General features: G+C 33.5%; 1 protein-coding gene across 4 annotated transcripts in view; it reads left to right on the forward strand.

Moving 5' to 3' along the window:
- Positions 1-24,018, forward strand: part of LOC118187330 (uncharacterized) — a 152,908-nt gene that overhangs the window by 22,196 nt on the left and 106,694 nt on the right. For all 4 annotated transcript variants that reach the window (XM_085822396.1, XM_035357526.2, XM_085822397.1 and 1 more), the window contains exons 3-5: positions 1,198-1,353; positions 9,678-9,814; positions 10,795-10,979. In XM_085822396.1, coding sequence (XP_085678522.1) covers positions 1,198-1,353; positions 9,678-9,814; positions 10,795-10,979 — 478 coding nt within the window. The remainder of the gene's footprint in view (positions 1-1,197; positions 1,354-9,677; positions 9,815-10,794; positions 10,980-24,018) is intronic.

The following is a 24,018-nucleotide window of genomic DNA, read 5'->3' on the forward strand; positions in this document are numbered from 1 at the left end:
ATTCTTTTAGTTAGAGTTTACAATAGAAAACCATGCCATTTCAAGCATTTATGCAAAATTCTTATCTCTCTACTTACATTATTCTGTGAAATATTAAATTTTCAAATGTTAACCGACTTTTGGAGCACCTGGTATTTACAGCTGGCGCACGTTGTATCACAGTGACTGTCTAACGAAACCTGTATCCTAAAGAAAAAGGGAATTATAATGGGTGGTCGCTACAATGAAAGTAGATTAATATATTTTCATCAGCTAGGAATTTCTGGAGTGGTCTTTGAAATGAAACGATGACTCATATTAAAAATAAATATTTAATTTATTACTGAAATTTAATATTTTTAAAATAATATTGTAAGAGAACTATTTGGATGTAACCGAATTGTTTTATTGAGCGCCATTTAGTGGTAACGCGAACAGCTTACAGCCAGTCAACTTCCAATTGCGATGAAGATAGGTTCTACAATATTATTCTAATGTTAATTCTAAATGTTAGGCGTTCTGTTTTAGTGTATGTTCTATTTTGATGCATGCTTTCTTTGTAACTGTTCCTCTGCTCTGGCAATAAATACGTTTAAAGCTAGCCGGCGTTTTTGTTTATAGAAGAACGATTACAATATTACTTAACAGTCTTTGAAAATCGCATGCGCTCTCCTATATTAAAAATGAATAGCCAACAAACATTATTCTCAAACTTTTGGATTCGTCAGAAATATCATTAAGCTGTTTAAATACTCTTTGATTTTCAGTATGCTGATAAAAATTTTTATAATTCGTAAAGAAAGTTGAAGCAGAATTACAAATCTTTGACACAATAATAAGCGTCGTATTCATAAAACGTAAAATATTTTATTACAAAAACATATCTTTGATTAAACGTTTTTCTTTGGAGAGAAGGGGGTGGAGTGGAAGTTAATACTCGATATTTGCTGGGAAGTTTCTTAATAACAATGAAAAAGTCAAGGAAAAGATAACCAGGTAACTCCGTAATGAGAATATCAGGTATTTGTAATATTGTGTTTTAAGTATAATTTATTCCTGACACTTATTTTCCTTAAGTAAAAAAAGGAACTGACAATTTTATTTCCTTCCTTTTTGTTTCTTTTTTCTTCCCTCCTGTTCTCTTTCGCTGATTTTCGTTTTTCTTGCCTTTTATGAAAATTTCTTTTTTAATTGATCTCACAGAACATATATTTTTAGGCGATACACAGGACTTCTGGCTAGCGCAGCTTTTCATGTAACAGCAGTGGATTTTATGCAAGATTATATAAATGTTAATCAACAAACACACAGCCATCTGCCTAATATTAACTATATAGCCACTGATGTCCTGGACCTCGAAATGCCACCTAAAAAGTAAGAAAAAAAAAATCTATATTAAAACTACTTTTTGAAAAAGCTTAAAACTACTTTTTGAAATTATGCGTGCTTGTTGCTTCTATTTTATTTTATATTAAAAGTTTGAATTCTTAACAATGTATAAGCAATGTTGCAAGTTGAAAATTCATAAGAAATATAATACTTTTGGCTGGAAGATGAATGCAGTTTTAATGAATGAGATAAAAACACGTATGTGTGCGTGTTGCATTACATACTTGAATACAACAAGAAAATTCAAATAGGAAGCCTTCTCTTATTGTAAGGCAAAATGTTCTCTTGTCCTTTACATTGTTGTAAATTTGTATAGATATTTGTTTATATTTTTTACAATTCTTTTTCTTCCATCTTACTTTTTTATCATTATTTATTTTATATCTCGTTTCACAGCATTTTATAGCATTTTTGCATAATTCCCTTTGTTTTCAGCATATATAAAATTATCTCATATACTAGTACAGAGGTGGGGAACCTTTTTACCATTAGAGGCCACATTTAAATTAGGCAGCAATAAGAGAGGCCGCATAAGCTGATTGACCTAAGAAAGTGACTTTTGTGAAATTATTATAGTTTTTCTATAGATTTAACAATTTATTGCATTATATAGAAAAAATAAAATATAATACTACAAAATTTTAAATATAATATACATATAAAATAATATAAAAATATTATAAAAAATACAATAAAAAATATTTTTTTATTCACTAAGTTAGTGACTTATTTGGCTTTGTTTTTTGTTTGACAGTAATTGTATATTTGGATCAAGCTTCGTAACACACAGCTTTAATTGATCTTCTAAATGTGCATCTGTAATTTGCGTTCTTAAATTTGTTTTTATTTTTGACATGAGAGAAAATGTTGTCTCGCAAAAGTAGGTACTTCCGAAGCAGGAAAGTAAACGGCGAGCACGTTCTCGAAGGCATGGATATTCAACAGCATTTTTCCAGATTTCTATGAGATCCTTTTTAGCGTTAAAAAGGGATTTGATGATACTATCTTCCCCTAAATCAATTAACTCCATTTGTAGTTCTGCAGGAGCCTCGGATATATCTATTAAATGTGGTTCAAATGCCAGTTTCATAGCAGGAGTGTGCTCGTCAAAATCAGAAAATCTATTAGTATACTCTTCTATTAAACAATCCAAGACACCTACATATTCATCGAATATTTTATTTTCACAGTTCTGCTCATTTAACATTTTAGCTAGCTCCGGGAAGTGTTGTGCAGATATTTCCGATTGACAAAGCAATGTTTTGAAAAATGATAATTTTTTTCTAAACGCTTGGATCTTTTGCCACATTTCATAAATATACCTCGTTTCACCTTGCAGGCAAATATTTAAATTGTTTTGTTTTGTCATCATATCAGACAAAACTGCAAGGTTTCTGAGAAATTCTTCATCTGATAGATCACATTGTTTTCCTTGTTCTTTATAAAAGTTTGAAATTTGTCGTCGTAAAGACAAAACTTTTATCAAAACCTGACTTGTTGATAGCCAGTGAACCTTGCAGTAGTATGGCAGGTCAACACTATACGTTTCCTCATCTAAAGAGATCATCTGCCGAAATTCACGATGACGCATTCTATTTACGCGAATATAGTTGACAATGGCAATGGTTCTATCCAGAGTGTCTTGCAAAATGGTAGATTTTGCGCAAAGATTTTGCTGATGCAAAATGCAGTGAAATGATATCAATTTTTTCAAATTTAAGTTTTCCTTTTTTAACAAAGCAACGAATCCTTCTTTTTTGCCTCTCATGGAAGGTGAGCCATCGGTGCAGACACTGACTAAATTACTGACATTCAATTGTAATTTATTACATACTTCTTTGAAGTTTTCGAAAATATCGGCTCCGCGAGTTCTTCCAGTTAGTGTACCCAACGCAAGTAGTTCTTCGTAGCATTGAAAGTCTTTAGTTATAGCACGAATAAAATATAAAACTTGTGCCGAATCTGTTTTATCAGTGCTTTCATCTAAAGCAATTGAAAAATAAACATCTTCATTTTGTATAATTGCATGAAGTTGCTCTGTTACATTTTGCGCTAATTCGTGCTGTCGCTCTGTTACAGTTCTTCTTGAAAGAGGTAATTGTTTGTATTTGTCGTCATTTCTTGGATCTAACATACTCACTGCTTCAAGAATACATTCTTTAATTATTTCAATGTCACTAAATGGTTTGCTCCTTTTTCCAAGTATATGTGCTATTTTATACGTAACAGGAACTGCAGCGGAATTTTGATTTACAAAGGCACTAAAAGATGCCTGCTGATGATGCTTCTCATTTTTCATTTTGAAGTGCAGCTTTTCGTGATTCACCTTCTAACGCGAAATATTTATGTTCTTTATGAGTCAAATAGTGTTTATTTGCATTCGCTTTTTTTAAAGTATTTAAAACTGTATTGCACAACAAATACATCATTTTATCTTTCTCAGCAGTAAGAAAAAATCTAACTCCCATTCTACATTAAATGTTCTGTTTTCATCACCTAATTTTCTTCTCTTACTATTTGACACGATGGATAAAAAAAAACGAATATCAAATAATATCTTTAACAAAGTGTGTACTTTCTAGAAATACAATAAAACCGTGTACCTGTTATAAGAACGCACTGTTAACAACAGTTAGCTGAAGATCGCAACAGGGAAGCGTTGAGAGATGCGAGTCAGAGAAGCCAAAGCAAGGTGTGACACTCAAATGGGAGATCTGAAACCGAGTTTTGTTTACTTCTTAGACAAGGTAGTTGGCGCTGCTAGCTGTGGGCCAGAGCCTCGCTCATGCGTGTTAGAGTCCGTTTCAGACTAGTATTCTGACGTCATGTTACAATATGACTGTCTTTGGCGGGATTTTTCGCGCAACTGTCATGGCGTTGATGTACAATAGTTGTTTGAAAAGAACTCTACCATTTTGTACTAGGTGGCAAAGGGCCGCACAAGAACCTCGCGGAGGCCGCAGGTTCCCCACCTATGTGGTAGACTGTCAAGGACAGTGAAGACAATAAATGAATAAAATAATAATAAATAAAACAAGAAATAATTAATAACTAAAAAATAATAAAATGTGAGCAGATAACAATTTTAATAATAAACTAAGTCAACGATAAATATGTAGATAAAATATCATGAAACGAAATGAAATAAAATAAAAGTGAATAAATTAATAACAAATTAAATATAGTAAAATATATAAAAATATAAATATAGTAAAATATATAATTCCAGATAATTGCAATTCCATACGAAAACGAAACTGACGTTTAAATTCTTTTAATGGACCGTAAAGTTCACAAGGAACAAACAAGAGTTTACATACTTAATTCAACCATGCAGTTAGTATTTAATTGTATTAAAACATTTATTACATCTGTTACCTCATTCAAAAGCACTCGAAGGATCCACGTTACATAGAGCCGTATCTCAACCAGACTACTGAGTTGACTAAAAGTCGACTCGAGTCATGAAGGTAAGAATAATCCTCCCTCTATGACTCGAGTGGAACAGAATCGAGCCAAGAACAGCCCAACATCCTGCCCCGTTGTAAAGACGAATAGACATTACATCAGGTAAAATAAACATTTCAATCATTAAGAAATTTTTAAGTCAAAACACGTTAGACAATTTCATACATCATTATACTGATAGACTTATGAAACAACAACATACAGCTACATGAACATATAAACGTCATATGAACAACATAATACAGAGTCTGCTCGCACATTTTTTAGACGTTTTGTAATTTAACAAATATTTTCTATTGGTATAAAGCAAATATAAAATTAAAAATTTAAATTTAATTAAGAAATTTTAATTGCAAAGAAATAAAAAGAAAAATAATCATTATTGCTGCGAACTAATTTACAATATCATTTAAATTCTAAGATCATATGTAAATTAATTGCACTTATCTAAAACCATGAAAAAGTAAATTAAATTTATTATTACTAAAAATTGCATAAGTGAATAATTGTTGAACAAGCAGAAGACAGACTTATCAAGGGGAAGAAGTTGCCCCCATATCTAACTCTTCAATTACTCAATTCGTGTTTCGTCATCCATATAGGCAAGAGTAAAAGTAAAACTTAAAACTAAAAGCAAAATCAAATGCTGTGAATTACAAAAAGAGAAATTTAAACAGTGTAATTTTGAGAAAATAGCAAGCAAATGACTAGAGTTAAAAGTAATTAAATGAATAAAAAGTCAATTATGAGTAGAAAACCAAATTTTTTTGAAAACCAAAGTAATTTAGAAACTCTTTAGAAAACCAAAGTAATTTAGAAACTCTTTAAAAAACCAAAGTAATTTAGAAACTCTTGCTTACAGGAAACTTCCCCTACATGAATTATGTATGTAAACCTAAAATAAACTATAAACAGCAATTAAATTAAAATAATAAAAAGACAAGTAAATAGCAAATTTTACCTAAAAGAACCTAATGACTCTACAGAGCTATAGCTTAATATTAATCGAAAAAAAAATTGGTCTCATGCGTTTTGTTTTCTGTTAAAAATAATTGATTTCTTTCCTTAAATTTTAATACAGTGAAAATACAGGCATTTTATTTATAAAAATAAATGTAAAAAAAAACATGCCCCCCATTGTCCGGATCTTTTTAATATCCAGATCCTAGCTGGTTCGGATTTTTGGAATTCTGGTGTACTGAAAAGTGCGTTTAATTAATGAAGTTAGATGCAATTTACTTTTCCCTAGAATTGCCAATGCCAGAGTATGTAAATTGTAGTAGAACGCGCAGTCTATTCAAATTTTAGAAGAAGTAAATTGAGTTTAAATAGAAGGGAAACGAGATTGTATGTGTGCTTCTTGAATCGCGAGCGTGAAAGTTGCTAGGTAGAAATTTAAGAACCGCGCGTTTCGGCCGGTGTGCCTATCTCGGCAGTTCGTTGAATCTTTCAACTGCTTAATCAGTAAGCTTGCTGAATCTCAGCTGTATTTTAGAACGCGGTTTAGTTACGGTTTTAGAGCCTCGTAGGTAGTGATCTAGTTGTTTATTCATCCTGTCGTTTATTTTTAGTTTCACATTTCTGTTTTGTTAAACCGCTGGGTGGCGTAGTTTGTGAGCGTCAAGTGAACGCAGCTGTTATTTCTAAAGTGGAATAAAAAGGGCTTAAAACCCTTCTTACGAGTTTGTGTAATTTACAGTTCATAGCAGTCACTACCATAGTTGCTGACAAGTTGGGGCCACGCAACACTATATGGTTATCAGATGACAAATCAATAGAAGTAATTATACTATTGAACTGAGTTTTAAAATTATTACATTTTTCCTATCAAATTTAGGTAAAGTTATTTCTGGAAACTTAAGATTTAATTTCTGCTTACCCTCAAAATATACATTCTTGTTCAAATTTTCCAATTTGGTTAGATTAGAAAAAATTCTTATACCTGCATGGCTTTTGCTTTTAAAAATCTTCATCAGTTTCACAAACACGTTTCTTCAGCTTTTAATACTTTCTATTACTGGATTCTTAATTCATTAATTTATCTTCTAGACGATTTAGATTTTCTGTTTTATTGCTCAAATCGAATTTATCCATTTGCTGAACATGTTCAGAATCAAATTTCGAAAGTTTGGTTAATCGGGCCTTTATATTGCCGCTCGTATAACCTCTAAGGTTTTGAGCCAGAATATGCACACACCAACCTTTATGTTTCCCAAACTTATATTTAAAGCCGTTATATCTATAGGCATTCAGGAATGACTCGATGAGACTTAATGACTCGATCAGACCATAAATGCTGCGATTCCGGACAAAAAGGAAATTGAAGTTTTAATTTCTTTACTAACATGGACTGTCAAATTCACAAAGTACAAACAAGGGTTTACTTATTCAAAACTTGATGAAAACCTTTATTAAATCAACTATTCCACACCCCAACACTCGAAGGAACAACATTACGTCGACGCCAACCTCAACCAGACTCCAAAGATGACGAAAAGTTAAAACCTCGAGTGGAACAAAATTCCACCAAGAAGAGCGCCAGTAATAAATGAAAATTATTTCAATGAGTAGTAGCAAGGTATGGCATGGAGAATAAAAGAAAGGCGAATAAATTGGGCAATATTCTTCAAGGTTAGGTAAAATTGCATATTAGTTTATTTTTTAATACTATATTCACAATCTTCATTACTAGATGATTTTCATTCTCAACTGTTTAAGCTTTCGCAGCAAATAGTGTTCTTTCCAAAGTTAATGATGTAAGCATTCAGTAACTATCATTTACATCAGTTTGTGAGAGGGTCGTTTTAGATAGGGTCATAGAAAAGTCCTGTATAGTGTAACAAGTATTTATTAACAGGTTTAAGTTATACACGGACATTACATTTAACTTTAAGAAAATTACAAAGCAAGAGTCTGATATAACCTGTCAGATTAGACACTTGGCTTTTACTGAAGTACTTCTCTGCACAGGTAGTCTATTCCAACAGTTTATGTTAAAGGATTGGTTACAAGTTTTATTATCTGCTCAATAAAATATTGAAACATAATATATATTTTATATTAGCACTGTGATTCAGTTATTACAGAAGTACTGGGGCTCGTTTCACTTGAGGATCCGAAGAGCTGAAGTTTTGCGACTTCTCACGCTCTTATAATCCTTAAAATTAAGTCCACTCAATTGTTAAGATAATTTAAACTGTGATACTGTTTTATTTAATGCTTTGTTTTATGCCCACTTAACTGTGAAAATAACTGTGTACTGTTTTACGTAAAGTTTTATGTCTTATGTTAATATTAGCAAATATACGGCCAGCCTTCGTCTGGCTTTTAAATGAACCGTAAAAATGCCTAAAGGGAACACCAGACATTAAATTTAAAACCGGCACAGAATTTTACTCTGCAGAACAACTTTATAAAAAAAATCAATAAAAATGTATGGCATATTAAAAAAATTTAGATGAAATAAGCAATAAATCTCATATTCTCAAGAGAAAACAGTCAGCAGTCCAGTATTCAAAACAGTGAATGAAAAACTGTTGCCATGTTTTGTTTCATCAAAAAAGATTAAATTAAAAAAAGTCTGATTCGAATTTTGAAAAAATCGCTTCAAGGTGCACTGGCTCTTGTCTAGATGCACCTATGTACCAAATTTCGTAGCCCTGGGTCTATTAGCTTACGCGCAGCACGAACGAAAGACACACAGACTCTTTCTTTTATTATATGTAGAGATTAGATGATTGCACTTTGAAAGGGAATTGTTACAGCAACTTCAGTTACAACAAATTACGAAATTCGCAAGTGCAATTTCCTGAGAAGCTTCGTTGCTCCTCCAAAATTACCTCATTCAGTACAATAGAATGTCGTAAACAAACAGAAGTCATCGTTCTAATATTTCTTCATCAAAGCTTAATTTCGATGCATTAAAGGGAAGAAAAAGAAAAAAACGTGATAAAAACTAAATAATTATATTAATTCTTTGTATGTCTTACCACGAGGTTTGACGGAAAATAATAATTTTTATCAATAACAACAATCTTTTCAGTTCTAGCAAATAATTTTCTTGAACATGACTATTTCGTATCCTAATTACTTATACATTTACATACGTTTTCGAGTTTAAGTGAAAGAGTGATTCAACAAGACGGTACGTACAGTATTTTTTCTGAAATTTGAAGTTTTCCCCCATTTTTGAATTATATATATATATATATATATATATATACAATTTTTATTAAATATTATTCAGTCTTTATAGCATCTCTTAAAGAGGTATTGCTTCAGAAAGTAAAACAAATTGCTGTTTTCATACTAATTAAAATTTTGAAGTTTTCTTGTTAACTTTCTTCGTAACTCAAATTATTCACTTAATGAAAGAAAAAAAAAATTGAATATTAAAGTCTAATACTAGTGGAAGGGATGAATTTATAATATTTCTGTGGACGTCTGTTTAATTCAGTATCACTTCATCCAACAACCTAAGATTAAGCTAAATAATACAGTTATTCTACATGATAATTCAATTCTCTGGTTTAAAAATCTTTTCTTAGTTCTTTTCGTAAGGACGGTGAAAAAGCAAGAAAAAGAAAGGAGTTATATATAGATTGAATTCACTCTAAGGCCATTCACGGTACCAAATGATTTTGGTGTTCCATAGAAAGAACCGCCTTGGAGAACATATCCATTAACGACGTTCAATACTGTTATCCAATTACATTTTCAGAAATATACAAGGACGATAGTCTTAAATTAGAGGGTCTCTACGAAAGGTTTTCACTGTATTAAATAAAATATTAACTTGAGAGTTTAATTGTCTCAATCTCTGAATTTCATATTTATTGCAGGTATGATGTCGTATTCAGCAACTGGCTATTCATGTACTTGAGTGATCAAGAATGCATCTCTTTGCTAGAAAAAATACTTATGTGGTTAAATGATGGAGGACATTTATTTTTCCGAGAATCTTGTTTTCATTCGTCAGGTAACTTCTGATGCTTCATAAATTAATATTTAAGATTTTGCTTAAATTATCTTCGTTTACATTGTGTATTTTTACCCCGCACAAGCGACTTACCACTGTCACAAATTAATTAAAACATATACTGAACTTCAGTTAATACAGAATAAAATTTCAACTAAAGATTTATTCCCATAAATTATAACTTCCAAAGAAAACTCAGAAACAGATCAAACAGGTATTACAAATCAAACAATTTTTTCATTTTTTGAGCTCCTGTTTTTATGGTGAAGTTTATAAAACTTTCATCATTCAATCGATGTAATTAATTGATTGCATGAATGATGCTTTGATGAATGAATGCTTGGATGAATCATGCAATTATGGATTGCATGAATGCTTGGATGAAATCATGCAATCCAAGCATGAATGCTTGGATGAATTAATTCAATCATGAAGCATGAATGATGCTTAGATTATAATGGAAATGCTTTTAAAGTAAAACTTACCCTAATATTAGCACTGCATGTGAGGACACGGTCTTGTGAGATGATGAAGGAGGCCTTTATCGCAAGTAAAAATGAGAGGGTTGGAAAATTAAAATGTGATAAATAAAATGGGAAAATTATAAAATAGTGCATTTAGGGGCTAAATTTAGAGATTTATCTTAGGTATTAAAATACGTCCGCATGAGTTTGGATAAGAAAAACCAGAGAAATGCTGTTCAGCTAACGTTTGCGTCAGAGGCTCGTAACTAAACCTAAGATACAACTATTTGTGTTTCCCGTGGTTTTAATTAATTGAGATTTTTAAGTTGAAATTAGCGTGAAAATTATGTGGAGCATCACATATTTTCAAATGAGTCTCAAAATGAGCAACGTCGCAAGAGCATGTAATTGGTTGTCGTCAAATGATAAGAAATGCATCCTTATTTAAACTTGAGCTCCATGCATTATATCCTATATCTGAGACATAAATAAAAAGTTTTTTTCTCTCACGGTTAGGTAATATGCCTCGTCAAACGAACCCAACTTTCTATAGGACACCAGCTGATTACTCGAATCTGGTCGATGCAGTCTCAATGTCAAGCAACTCTGTCTGTTTGTCAAACCAATCTCTGTTTTTTGACTCAGAGGAAGGTTATGGACTTAAAGTGATCAGCGTTGGTTCCTTAAAGGCTTATATTAAAGTAAGTGAAGTAAACAGTACATCTTTATTTATTTAACAATCAATTGATCTGAGACTTGCATACTTTTATAAAAAATAAAAATTAGTCTTAATTTCATAAACGTTAGTCTCTCGAATCTTATATCAGTTAATTTAAGGACAGGATAAAAGATAGAAGTTTGTTGCATTATGTTTCTTGAATTTATTATATTGAATTTTAGTGTATTAAATTTTCTATTGAGAATGTAATTTAATTTGATGAATTTCCTGTTGAATGTTAAAAATTACATCATTTCGTTCAAAAATAATCATAGACTCTTAAAGCATTAATTAATAAATATCACAACAAATCAATAGGCAAATATATTTTTCGTGCTATTTCCGTTTAAAAGATTTTATGAAAAACCTGGCTTTAAACTACCAACGCCAATGTAATATTCTTTAAAATTTCTACTATAATATGGGATATTTTTGCTCTTTTCTTATGAAATATTTCTTATTGGACGCCTACTGTTTGGAGAGTAGTGCTTAGCAAATATCCCGTAATCCACAAGAATAGAAATGGTTTAGTGAGTTTCAACACGATATTTAGAAGAAAGTTAAAAGCTCAAATAATAGTAATAATAATAATAATAATAATAAGAGCTTTTGTCAGCTCTGTTAACATTACTCTGTTAAAGTCTTCCTGTTTCTTGAATTGATTAATGGCTTTAGTTTCGGCAAGCCGAGAATACTTCATGCTGATCTACATACAGCTTATTTAGAACGTATTAATTTGTATTTCATATTTGAATTTGGCGTTGAAGGTTTGTTCTATAATTTCCATATGCAGAAATCGAATTTCTCTTATTTTGTCAGTTTTGTGTAGCCGTAAGATTGACGTGTGAATAAAAAGGTTTTATTTAAACCTTTTTAAATATGTGTTTGTGATTACAGTAAGCTGAAGGAAGATAAGATGATAAGTCGTCTGTCTGTTTTTATGATTCTAGTAATTTGACATTTTAAATTAGCATACATCTGTAAAATACTGTTATGTCTTTGCATATTGAACTATGAAAGAAGAAATGGCTTAAATGGCTGCATTTTTTAGGCCTACCTTTTTTTTTTTACTTATTACGTGCTCCGCCCTTAGGCACTACACGGAAAGGGAGGGATGCCCCGTGGAGGTCTTTTTAAGGGCAACTGGCTCGTTATACAAGGGGAAAACCACGAAAACGCCCATGTTCGCCGGGATTCCAACCCTAGACCGAACTACCAGTGTTCATCGGCTTTTACCGCTCGGTCGTTGGCGGACCTTAAGGCTTAGCTTAGACCAGTAAATTCAGTACTTCTAACTCTTATCCTGCTTAAAGTGCTACTTGGTCAGTAGTCGCTTTTGGCAATACTTAATACAAATTAACTGAGTTCACATCATTAATATCTCAAAGAAACTCAGAAAAATAAAATGAAAATATGAATCAGTATAGTTGGTCTGAGTTCCAGGGAAACTGCAATCCAGATTATTTTGCTAATTATCACACTGAACTTCTTCTTTTATTGATTGCTAAACAGCGTAAGCAGTTTACCTCGTAATAAGCTATAATATGTTTAAACCATGCTTGGGCTTTTTACCTAACAGGATAACAATGTAAAGAACTTTTAGCTGGTAAAAGATAATGGTAAAAGAAACATGCTAATTTAACATTACATATTTACAATAAATTAAAAATAAACTGCAACTTAAAAAATAAGTTCTTTTTTATTACAGTATAACTGAAATAAATTAATTTTAAGCCACTTACCCGCAAAACTGCCTTCTCAACCTAATAATTTAAGAAGATAACACTATAGTCTTAAATGTCAGCAGCTAATCTAAAATTAACAACAGCTAAAATTAACTACAGTCAACAGCAGCTAATCTAAAATATGTTAAATCAATATTCTTACGAATTTTGTATATATGTAAATGATTTTAGTGAAACCATATATAAATTGTAGTATCTCTTGAACAATGTGACATGGAATGCCTCAAAAATGAGAAGCTCCGCCGGGAAAATAATGTTACAGGAGCAAGTCCATTTAACATTGAGATAAATCGCTACCTTACCAAATTGGTGAGATATCGCCAGGATGACGATGGTTTCGGAGACTAATTTTTATTGCCAAAATTCGCCAAACTTGGACATTCGGGGACATTTTTGTTCTGCCCCTGTGTAAATGTAATTGGTCTAATTCCTGCGTAACTCTAACTGTATCCGGCCCTATGTATAACTGTAATTTTATATGCCTTCCAGCAGTTTTGAGAAATCGAAGGTGCTAGAAATTTCTCGGCGGTCGGAAATAAAATAGAAGATTGACCCATAGAAGCTAATTAGAAAAGGCTAAACAAAGAAAGCAATTAGAAAAATAATAAAAAACTTACTTAAATATGCTTCATAAATTATATAATACTAATAATATGTGTATGCAAAATGTATAGTGAAGTCCTTAAACACCAAAATAATTTTTTATAGCATAAAACTAAAGCTGCGAAAATATGATGTCTATCTGCAATAAAATGACTATGTTCATTCATATGAGATTGATGCAGCACGCTTAGAGATGAGCTTTAGGGTAGGGAAAAAATGTCAATAGCAAGCGTGTACAATGTCACATTATACGGAATGATAGCCTGCATATACCAACAATTTGAACAGAAGCTCTGAAATGCAGGTACCTCAGTTTCGCTAACATAAATAGGTCATGTGACATTATACAGCGGTCGCAAATTCACCAATAAAACTAACATATGTCTGCACGTGAATAATTTTAATGAGATTATACGTAAAATTTTGGTGTCTCTTGTATAGTGTAACGTACAATGACTTAAGAAAGGAAACTTTACTGAAAAAATAAAATTACAGGATCAAGTCTTATTTAAGCTTCAGGTAAATGGTTAGCTTGCTGAACTGGCGAGATATCGCCAAGCTAGCGAAAGCTTTTGTGAGAAATCGCGCAAAGTCGCCAAATTTGACGACTATTTGTCGACATTTTACTTTGGCCTCTGTATATAAGTAACTGCTACCGTAATTGAATAATTGTAATTGATCCCTGTATGTAACTGTAACCATAGCAGGCCTTTATATGTAACTTTGACAGCATATAACTTCCAGTAATTTCGAGAAATGGGAGGTACTAGAAGTTTCTCGGTAGCCGGGGGAAAACTATGTAAGCTCGAAGAGAGCATCAGTTCTCAGATTTCAGTTCAGAGTTAGGTTTCCGTTCACATAGTCCTCGAGTTGCTTTGCCTTAATCAGTTAACCTCACCTAATCTAACCTACTAAATTAAAACTAAACTCAGTGGCGCAACAGCCCTAAGTGGACCATGGCCTGCAGTTCCCGAAATCTGCTTTCTTGACCTTGGACCCCGGAGTGCATCAGCCTATGCCCTGGGCAAGTAGTCAGTTTGTCGCAGGACCCCCGGTGTTTATTCTCCAAGCGAACTTGGTATTCATTTTATCGACCCACTCAAGGGATGAAAGGCTAAGTCAACCTTGCAGCCCGAAGATCGAACCCTGGACCTGTGGTGCAGCTCCGCGATGCGTTAGCCACTTCGCCACAAAGCGGTCAACCTAACCTACATTCGTGCTCAAAAAATAAACAACAAACGCTAAAAGAAAAGGAACGAATGTATAAAGAGTAATTCCCCTTTAAAAATTTTAACATTTTCTTTTCATAAAAGGCATGAACATGTGGGGACTCAAATGTCACTTAATTTTCTGATGGAACGTTTCTGGATCTTATATGGAAAAAGAAAAATTCACCAGACTCCTGAAACTTCGAGCAGCTCATGGAAAAATAATGAGAATGATACAACGTTTTTTTCCGTTAGAGGTAATCTTTCCGTTAGAGGTACTTGTGAAATGGCTAAGGATGTTCAAGCTAAAAGGCAAAGAAAGCAAATGTCTCATTCTGGAGTATCCCAGGCATGAGTAGCAGACCCTGCAGAAACCGTTACACGAACTGTAACAACTCGATCTGGAAGAGGTATCAAAAACCAGAAATACTTGATCTGCAACGCGATTGCTGAGGTGTGAAGTCTCCCAACTCTAGGTGAGAGATATAGAAAACTGAGTATTAAACTTATGCAGGCGGTATTATTTTCAGTATAACTTTACTTGTTTAACGTTTGTAACTTTGCAATACTGAGTCTGGAAATTGGAAAGAGTATTCTAATGTTTTGAATTTAACGAGAGTTGTCTCCATATTCGTAGTTAGATGTTTTAAAATATAAATGTTGTAATCATTAATGTTACAAAGAAGTGTTGTGTTAATACTTTGTATATTGTTTGTTTTGCCTTTGGTGCTAATTTTTTCAACAGGAGTGTGATTTTGAATTGTGTAAGTCAAAATGTAAATCCTGATGATTATCCAAACTAAAATCCTTATAAAATTCCTACTAATAAGAATGAGCTTCATGATTCAGCTTTTAACTGTAAGCGTGTAAAATATAATAAAGGCTCGATTTAATAAGAATAATAAAGTTTCAACTTCACTATTAATTTTTATTACAAACGATATACGTACATCTCTTCTATTAAAGATTCAATACCACCTAAAATTTCTGTTTTCATTCGTTATTGAATTAATTTGTAAAATTAATGTAGGAAAACAAAAATATTTCAACTAAATTCAATTACACAAAAACTCAGGGAAGTACATCTCTACCACAGTTATTGTTAAATAACAAGAAATTTAATAATATTTAATTTTTTTTTTGATAATCTTTGCCAAAAGTAGCTGCAGGAGAAGATTTTTATAAAAATTTATATTTTTTCTCAAACTGTGTGTGTTTCCAATCTCATACATAAAATTGTTCGTTTCTTCGTCTCGACATTCTGAAGCAAGAATATCATATCCAAAAAATCTCAGCACCCAAAAACTCACCAGAAGTTTAAAATTTCAAGCGAAATAGTATTTCATACATATGAGTGCAACAATATTACTGGTAATCGAAATTCCGTCGCATACCCTAAAATATAGTTTGAAATAAAAAAATCCTAACATGTTTCCTAAACATGAAGATCCTAAAAGTTTCCTAAACATGAAGATGAAAAGGTATATAAGGTATTTCTCCCACCATCTTGGCGTGCCTTCGTGGTGTAGTGGTTCTGCACCATGGGCTGGTATTCCAGAGGTCCGTGGTTCGATTCCCGGCGAAGGCGGTTGCTAATTTTTCATCTCTCTTGCTTCCAAAAAATACCTAATCTCTTTACAAGTATTGCCACCGTTTCGTTCATTTATTGATAAACTATTATTGTACCCTTAAACATGTAGAATAATATTGTTTACGCCCTCCCCAAATCATGATTTCAAAAACATAATTTTTCTATGCAAAGCTTATTATTCCTATAATTTACTTTCAGAAATTATTTCTAGTGTTTCGAAATTTATTTATCCACGACAGAAAGGTTTATATTTTAAGAACTGAAAGTTTGCGGAGGTCATTATACTTTATCATTGATCAAATTCAAAAAATACCAGATCAACGTTTTCGAATTTATTTTTATCTTCTGCCTTGTTATGTACTAAAAAATGATAAGCTATATTTAGAAAAACATAAACAATACTACAAAAATGATAAGATTGTTCATAGTCCTTCTGATTAAGTGTTATAAAAACCATGATGTCAATGATTAAAAAAAAAAGAAAATATTGTTTCTTGAGCAAACCAATAAGAACAAAGTTTAAAAGCATCTGTTACTTAAATTATCGCTGTGGACTCTACCCTTTGTCATATACTTAAATTTCTCAAAACAAATTACCGAAAATAAGCATCTAGACTTTGAGCACACATTGCTTACATAATCAGGTATTATTATCTTCGATAAAGTATGAATAGCTAAAAGCTTTTCGTTGCATCAGACATCTCTCAATCTTGTCTAAAGCGATATGTGCGATCTTAGCTCTCAAGGTAGAAAATGAGTAGCTTATATTATCTTTTAGGTTAAAGGAACGGCTTTTGAATTTATTGTTGAAAACGTGTAAGATATGCAAGATTCTACAGAAATGGGAATAAAATAATAAGTGCAATCGGCAACCCTGTTTAAGGCTTTATGAAATCAGATCAAGAATTCATATGGCAGAGAAGTTTCTCGGGATTAAATTATGTATCGAGAGATGGTAATATTTAAAATAGAAAATTATATATTCAACATTCAAGCCACGGCAAATTCTATGATGTTCCGGATATAAAGATTATTTTTATTGGGGGACGGCAAAAAATGAGAGAATGATGCAGGTGTAAAGAACACTATTTTAATTCCATTATGTTTAGGGAATATACTTTTCAATGTACTGTTCTTTCCCGTCTTCAGCGACGTACGTACTTTAACATAGTATGTTTCACGGTAGAAAGTTCTTGCATCTTATCGGTACTGATGTTGCGCTTTTGTTATGTTATTCATTTTTACATCATTTCCAGATCTTCAGAACGAAAGGAATTCTGAGCAAATTAACAATAGAAAACATAAATGCGTTACAAGCATTACTAATAAAAATACTTCCTTCACCTCTTAAGGACAGTCTACTCAAGTCTTGTTTTTGATAAAATTGTCAAGTATATCTCGACATTGCGGAACCTGCACCAGTCTATCTACACCAGGGATGTCAAACTCATAGGTACACTTGGGCCAAACAAACAAGGTTTAACTTTAGGCGGGCCGCGAAAAATACTAGAACATTAGGCGGGCCGCAAAAAATACAATTTTTCGTTTAATTTTACTACCACTTGGTTTTGATATAGACATACCGAATACAAAGGACTGGAATAAACACGGTTAACGTTAAAAAGTTAACAAAAATTTATTCTTTCCACAAGAGATAAATCAAAATGCTTCAAAAATATTCTAACAATATCACAAAATGTCAAACTTTTAGCAAAAATCAATTCAAAACAGAGAAACTAATTCTATCTCACAGCGAAATCGCTACAAATCAATCACAGCATTAAGTAAACAAACAGTTCGCTAGAACTACAGCTACTACTGAGATGAGTTGTTTGTTCTCGGCTTTTATAAGCTTTATAATTAATTTCTCGAATCTGGAAACATCTATAACATATTTTTGTGGATGGCAACAGCAATTACGAGATATTTATTTATTAGGTATTAAATGCACGTGCTGTTCTATTTTTAACCTTCCAACGCAGCTGTCTTTTCAAAAATCGTCTGCGTTGCTAAGGCAACATGAAGCAAATCTAATTACAATTCTAAATAAAAAAAACTAAATAAATAAATAACTATGAAATCCGTAACAATATGAATTAAGTAATAATTAATTATAAAGCAAAGTGCATGCACATGCATGCACCAATATATCGTACAAAACTATGATTGGAAAACTGAGACCATGAGTTCGGCCACATTCAGCTATCGGGGGATGCGTACAAGTTCTGAGTGCACGTGTCCCCCAAAAGCCGAAGGTAGCTGAACGCAAGCTTCTCACACGCATTTGTAATTTAAGTAGTGCGTGTGTTAGCTCGCTGTGAGTAATCTAACAACACTGAATAAATTATCGTTAATTACTTAGCAGTAAACATTTCATTTTTTTCTTCGTCGATATGTTATTTTATTATTATATATTATTATTTGCCGATATATTGGCCGGGCCGCAAAAATATTTGTAGTGGGCCGCGAGTTTGACATCCTTGATCTATACGATGTAACATAATGTCGGAGCATCAGATGTACACTGGTGTGCAAAAATTAAGGACGAGACAGTTTTTTCAATATAACTTTGTACAAAAGCTTTCCAAATCAACACATTTGATACCGTAAGATCCCCAATACGTAAGGACATGAGTAATGTAAGCAACACTTACTAAAAGAGAAATCAGAGGGATAAAAAGAAGCTTTATTGAAAAAGTAGCATGGAGCGCAATGCGACTGTAGGTCGAAACATCCATGTGATGGGCGTCCAGCAAGAAACATCCGGTCTTTAATAGGGGATATGATCTCCCCTGACTGCTAGGCAGGTTTCACAGCGTCTGCCCATGCTGAGAATGAGGGTGTCAATGAGTTGTTGAGGCATTGCTGCCCATTCGTCTTGCAGCGCCAATCGAAGCTCCGGAATCGTTGCTGGTGGTAAGGTACGAGCTGCCAAGCGACTGCCTAGAAACTCCCATACATGCTCGATGGGATTGAGATCCGGAGATCGTGCCGGCCAATCCATACGTTCAATATCCTCACTCCCTAAGAGCTGTTCGGCAGCCACTGTGTGATGACATGGTGCATTGTCGTCCATGAAAAGGAACTGCGGGCCCATAGCGCCTCTAAAAAGACACACATATGGAAGAAGAATCTCGTTACAATAACGGGTCCCGTTGACTGAACCTGCGTAGAGGATGTGAAGGTCTGTACGACTACCAAGCATGATGCCTCCCCAAACGAGAACACCGCCACCTCCATACCTGTCCCTTTCAATGATGTTCGAGGGATGATTGCGGCTTCCCGCTTTCTCCAGATGAGTATGCGATGAGAATTGCTACTCAGACTGAATCTGCTCTCATCTGTAAAGAGTACTCGTCCCCATTCATTGTCTCTCCAATTCCGGTGTTACCGGTACCACAGAGAAAGCCTTCTCCGATGGGCAGGCGTTAGAGGTACACACCGTACAGGGCGTCGTGCAAACAGACCACCACCGTGCAGTCTTCTGGCCACGGTAAAACGCGATATCGGTCGTCCAGTCGCCTGTGTCGTGCGTCTAGCGATTTCTTCCGCTGTCTGCCGCCTGTTTCTTCTGGCCTGCAAGGCAATATACCGGTCATCTGCGGGTGTGGTTCCTCGTAGACGACCACTACTAAACCCCTGGATAGCTGTTCCTGTAGTTTGAAATTGTCTCCAAAGTCGTGAAAAGATGCTGTGAGCAATTCCGACCTCTTCAGCCACACTTGTCACACTGCGGCCTTCCTCCAACTTCTCAATGATTCGACCTCGGGTAAAAGCATCCAGATGTCGTCTAACAGATTGATTATTCGCCATTTCTCGCTGAGGCAGTTACTCGGTGTGATTTTAACTGCTATAGGCGGCAATCTCTTTGCCAGTAATACTGATCTTACATCGACAACATGCTTTATACTAGTCAGACACTCCCCCATTACGTCTACCTGCATATCTGCGCATGTGCTACCGTACATCACCTTACTTAATCTCCTGATTGGTCTTTCTGTCCGCTCTGCCTCTTCGTTCAGCTGATATGCTAATTTTTCGACTTCGTCCTTAATTTTTGCACACCAGTGTATATGCCTGTAACGCCTGCGTGAGGGGTCATTGACCATGACAGGATAAAATGTTGCTGGAGGCTTATCTATCGACAGCAATGATATTTCGTATGGAAATACGTGTGCGGCTACTTGAATTAGCGTTTTGTGTATTAAGTAACATATGCCTTGAGTAGTTTAGAATTTTTTGTTATTATTTTAACAAACTTTATTTATGTTGCAGCATTTATTTCGAATAATAATTTCTAATAGATTTTTCAATACATTATAGAATATTTTTAGAGATTTGTTATTATAAGCTGTAAGAAAAAGTATTTTTTAAGTCATTTGTGAGCTTTAACTCAGTCTGCTGTAATAGTCTTTCTTTTTAAGAGGATTACTATATTTTTATATTTTGAGATGTGTCACAAACAAGAAAAGCTTAATTTATCGTCTGCTTGTATTTCACTTTTTTTTTTTTTTTTTTTTTTTTTGTATTTCCGATTTTCTAGTGTTAGCGATTTTTCAACTTCTAGACTGTAGCTTAGTTCACGTCGAGTTTACCAAATTGTTAAGTTTTGTTTGGACCATCAGGTTGTGTATTTTCTGATTTTTCCGCTGAAAACAAATGTTTCGTTATTTCCGTAACTCTATAATTCACAAAATTATGTTAATATAAAATATTTTACATGCGACGTGGGATAATTTTACGTTATTTATTATTATATTTAAAATATTAAAATTCTTTTATTAATTAATTATTAATATAATAGTTTTGTGTTGGTTTCATTTTAATTATAAAAATATAATTTTTAGACTTATACGCTATTTATAAAGTGATAGAATTTCTTTTTCATGTACTTAAAATGTACACTTTGTTTTAAACTAATTATCAGCAGTACATGTTACATTTCATGCTATATATGAAACAACTGATTCATTTTTTCTTCTTCTGTGTAAAGGAATGATACATATATTAAAAATAAATTGCAAAAAATGCAATAATCTATTGCTAAAGTAGCTAAAATTTAATTTAAATTATTAATCAAATAATTTTAATTATTATAATCGGGAATTATTATTATTTTTGGAAATACAAAATATGAAAAGTGAGTGAAAAAGTGTTTTTGCAAAGTAATAAAAAATAATTACTACGAAAGGTGTTCGTACTAAAAAAGACGACTGCAAATATGTAATTAATTTAATAGATTATTCATGTTTTTATAACACTAAGTTAACTCTTCAGGAAGCGTCAACCTTTTACCATACCATTATTCAATAACTAAGAAATTCTCATTGGGCGTTTTCGTCATGCCAGATTAGTTCAAAGCATGTTTAACTACTAGAATAATAAATAAAGAACCTATAAGGTATTTCTCTCACCTTCTTGGCGTGCCTTCGTGGTGTGGTGGTCTGCACACTAGGCCGGTATTCCAGAGGTCCGCGGTTCGATTGACGGCGAAGGCGTTGCTAATTTTTCATCTTGCCTGCTTCCAAAATTACCTAATGTCGCTACAAACCTAACTAACATATTAAAATAATCAAGAATAACACTTACGCCTCTTTAGGATTCCAGATTTCCTATTAAGATTTAAAACGTGTTTAAATTTTTTTTCCGTAAAATAGTATATAATTTTCAAACATGTCCAAATTAAAAATTGAAAAAAATTAAAATAATGAATAATTTGTTTCAATCTAGTTTAAAATGACTTCTTTAATACATGAACTAATTATAAATGATACCAAAAAGACAAAACAATTGTCTTACTAGAACAATTTTCTCTTATCTGTTATAAATGACAGTTTCAAGATGGATGCTAAGGATAATATAGTTATGGCAATCTCTGACGAAAAACAACACTTCTTAAGAAATGGCGGTGTTAAATTTAGGTTGTTGTTGAAGTATCACATTTGTCTGACTGATTCAGAACAAACCCACGAGTATTTTCGTGGCAAGGCAATTTTTGGGCCTGTTGTTTGGCTTGAGCCGTGAACACGGATGACAGAACGTCTGCTCAGTTCCATCCCAATATTGAAAGCAAAAACCCCGGGAAGACGGGTTCGAGGGTCACCCAAACTTTTTCCGCTACTACCAAACCACATGAGAGGACTTTGGCTCGCCATATATTTAGAGCGCTCCCATGCCGCAAAGGCACTATACATTTACAACATCTCTAGGATTTGTAACCTGTGCTCTTTGGTACGATAATCACAGTCTCTAATCAATATCCCGTTGCGCGGCTTTAAATTTAGCTACAATAAAGCGAAGGTTTCCTCTAACTGTAAAATATCGCTGTAGTGTTATAAGACGATTTGCCACAAATGGCGATTTTTTTATGGGGGCGGGTTTTCAAATGGGAAAACTACCTGACAGGACATTTCGATCTATAGCTCTTCAAGAAAACAATATTGGGCTCCCTGTGACTCGCTCCGTATGCGAAACGACGTCTTGTACTGGAAGTTTGAATCGGATGACGGAAAAGCATTCAGATGGCAGTTAGTACTTTGAAGATCCCGGACGTTCTTAAAAAATTACATAGCAGTCCAACAGAAGGCCTATTCGAAATAATAAAGACTTTACTGACAGTTTAACCAGTTAACTGTGGCGGCCTCGTATAAAAGTGCGCACCGTTTTGTGTCGCCAGAATCGAGCCATGACGAGTATTTCGTCAATCACGGAGTAAGTTGCGATGGTAAGATATTGGATGAAAGAGATGGGTTTATTTTATAAAATTGAAAATTTTATTACTAATATTTACTTATTTGGTTAACATACGCCTATATTACATACATATTAAACTAAATTTTATACATATAAAAGTAAGAATTTAAATTCCTGCTGTGGAGTGATATTCAGCGAAACAGGGCACTATACACAATGGGACTTTGCAAATCAAACACCAGTAACGCGATTCCTTCCTGATCTTACGTTTGTAGCAATGCGAACACCTTCACGTCGGGTTGTTTTTTTCGATGTTCCGGGTATATAATCCGGAACATGATTCCCGCCTAATTATATTATACTAGGTGTAAATGGCCGAGTTTGTGTCGATTTATTTCTTTCAATTGGATACGTCGCAAAAGCGTCTTCAATAAATTTAAGCAAAACGTTGATACGCGATAATGTTCCATTATTTTTTTAATATAATATGAATGTATTCAGACACATAATGTCTAAAAATGGAGAAATATCTTTTTGCAGTACTTTTTGAGTCGTTTTCTTGCTGTGGAGTACGCTATGATAATTCCATCGCGCATATCTCCTCCATCCATTTTTTTTTATTATAATCAGTCACTAGCTCCGGCTTCTTTGTTATTATTTTTCTTTTCTCTGTTTTTATTACGTTGCCATTATGTACAGTACTTACTAAATAAACCTCCCTCTTATCTTTCAATTTCATTATACGCATTACGAGTATACTCGTCAATACACAAAATCGTGCAGCTTCTCTATGACTAGTATACTCGTCAATCACAGTTAACTGGTTAAGAGCGCTTCTATTATAAAAATGCAAGAGCTGACGTATAAACGTAGTGCCAATCGCGCGATGCCTGAGTGCGCCGGAAAGGACCGAAGAAACGCTGTTGAAGGAATCTGTACATTGCAATGTGGGAGTGTCTTATGAATCCATCGCCTTTTACATTCTGGGACTTCTGCCACGAACTGCAGATGGCAAAAAATACTTCTTCGTTGTCACTGATTACTTGACAAGTGGCCTGAAGCGTATCCTATCCCTGATCAAGAGGGTGTCACAGTAATGATACAGCACTGGATTTCTACGTTTGGTCTTCATTTACATTCCGATCAAGGAAAGAATTTCATCCAGACTGTAATTAAAGAACA

Source organism: Stegodyphus dumicola, chromosome 8 (assembly GCF_044657685.1).
Source record: "Stegodyphus dumicola isolate Sdum_Otavi_A_Nest chromosome 8, ASM4465768v1".
Lineage (NCBI taxonomy): Eukaryota > Metazoa > Arthropoda > Arachnida > Araneae > Eresidae > Stegodyphus > Stegodyphus dumicola.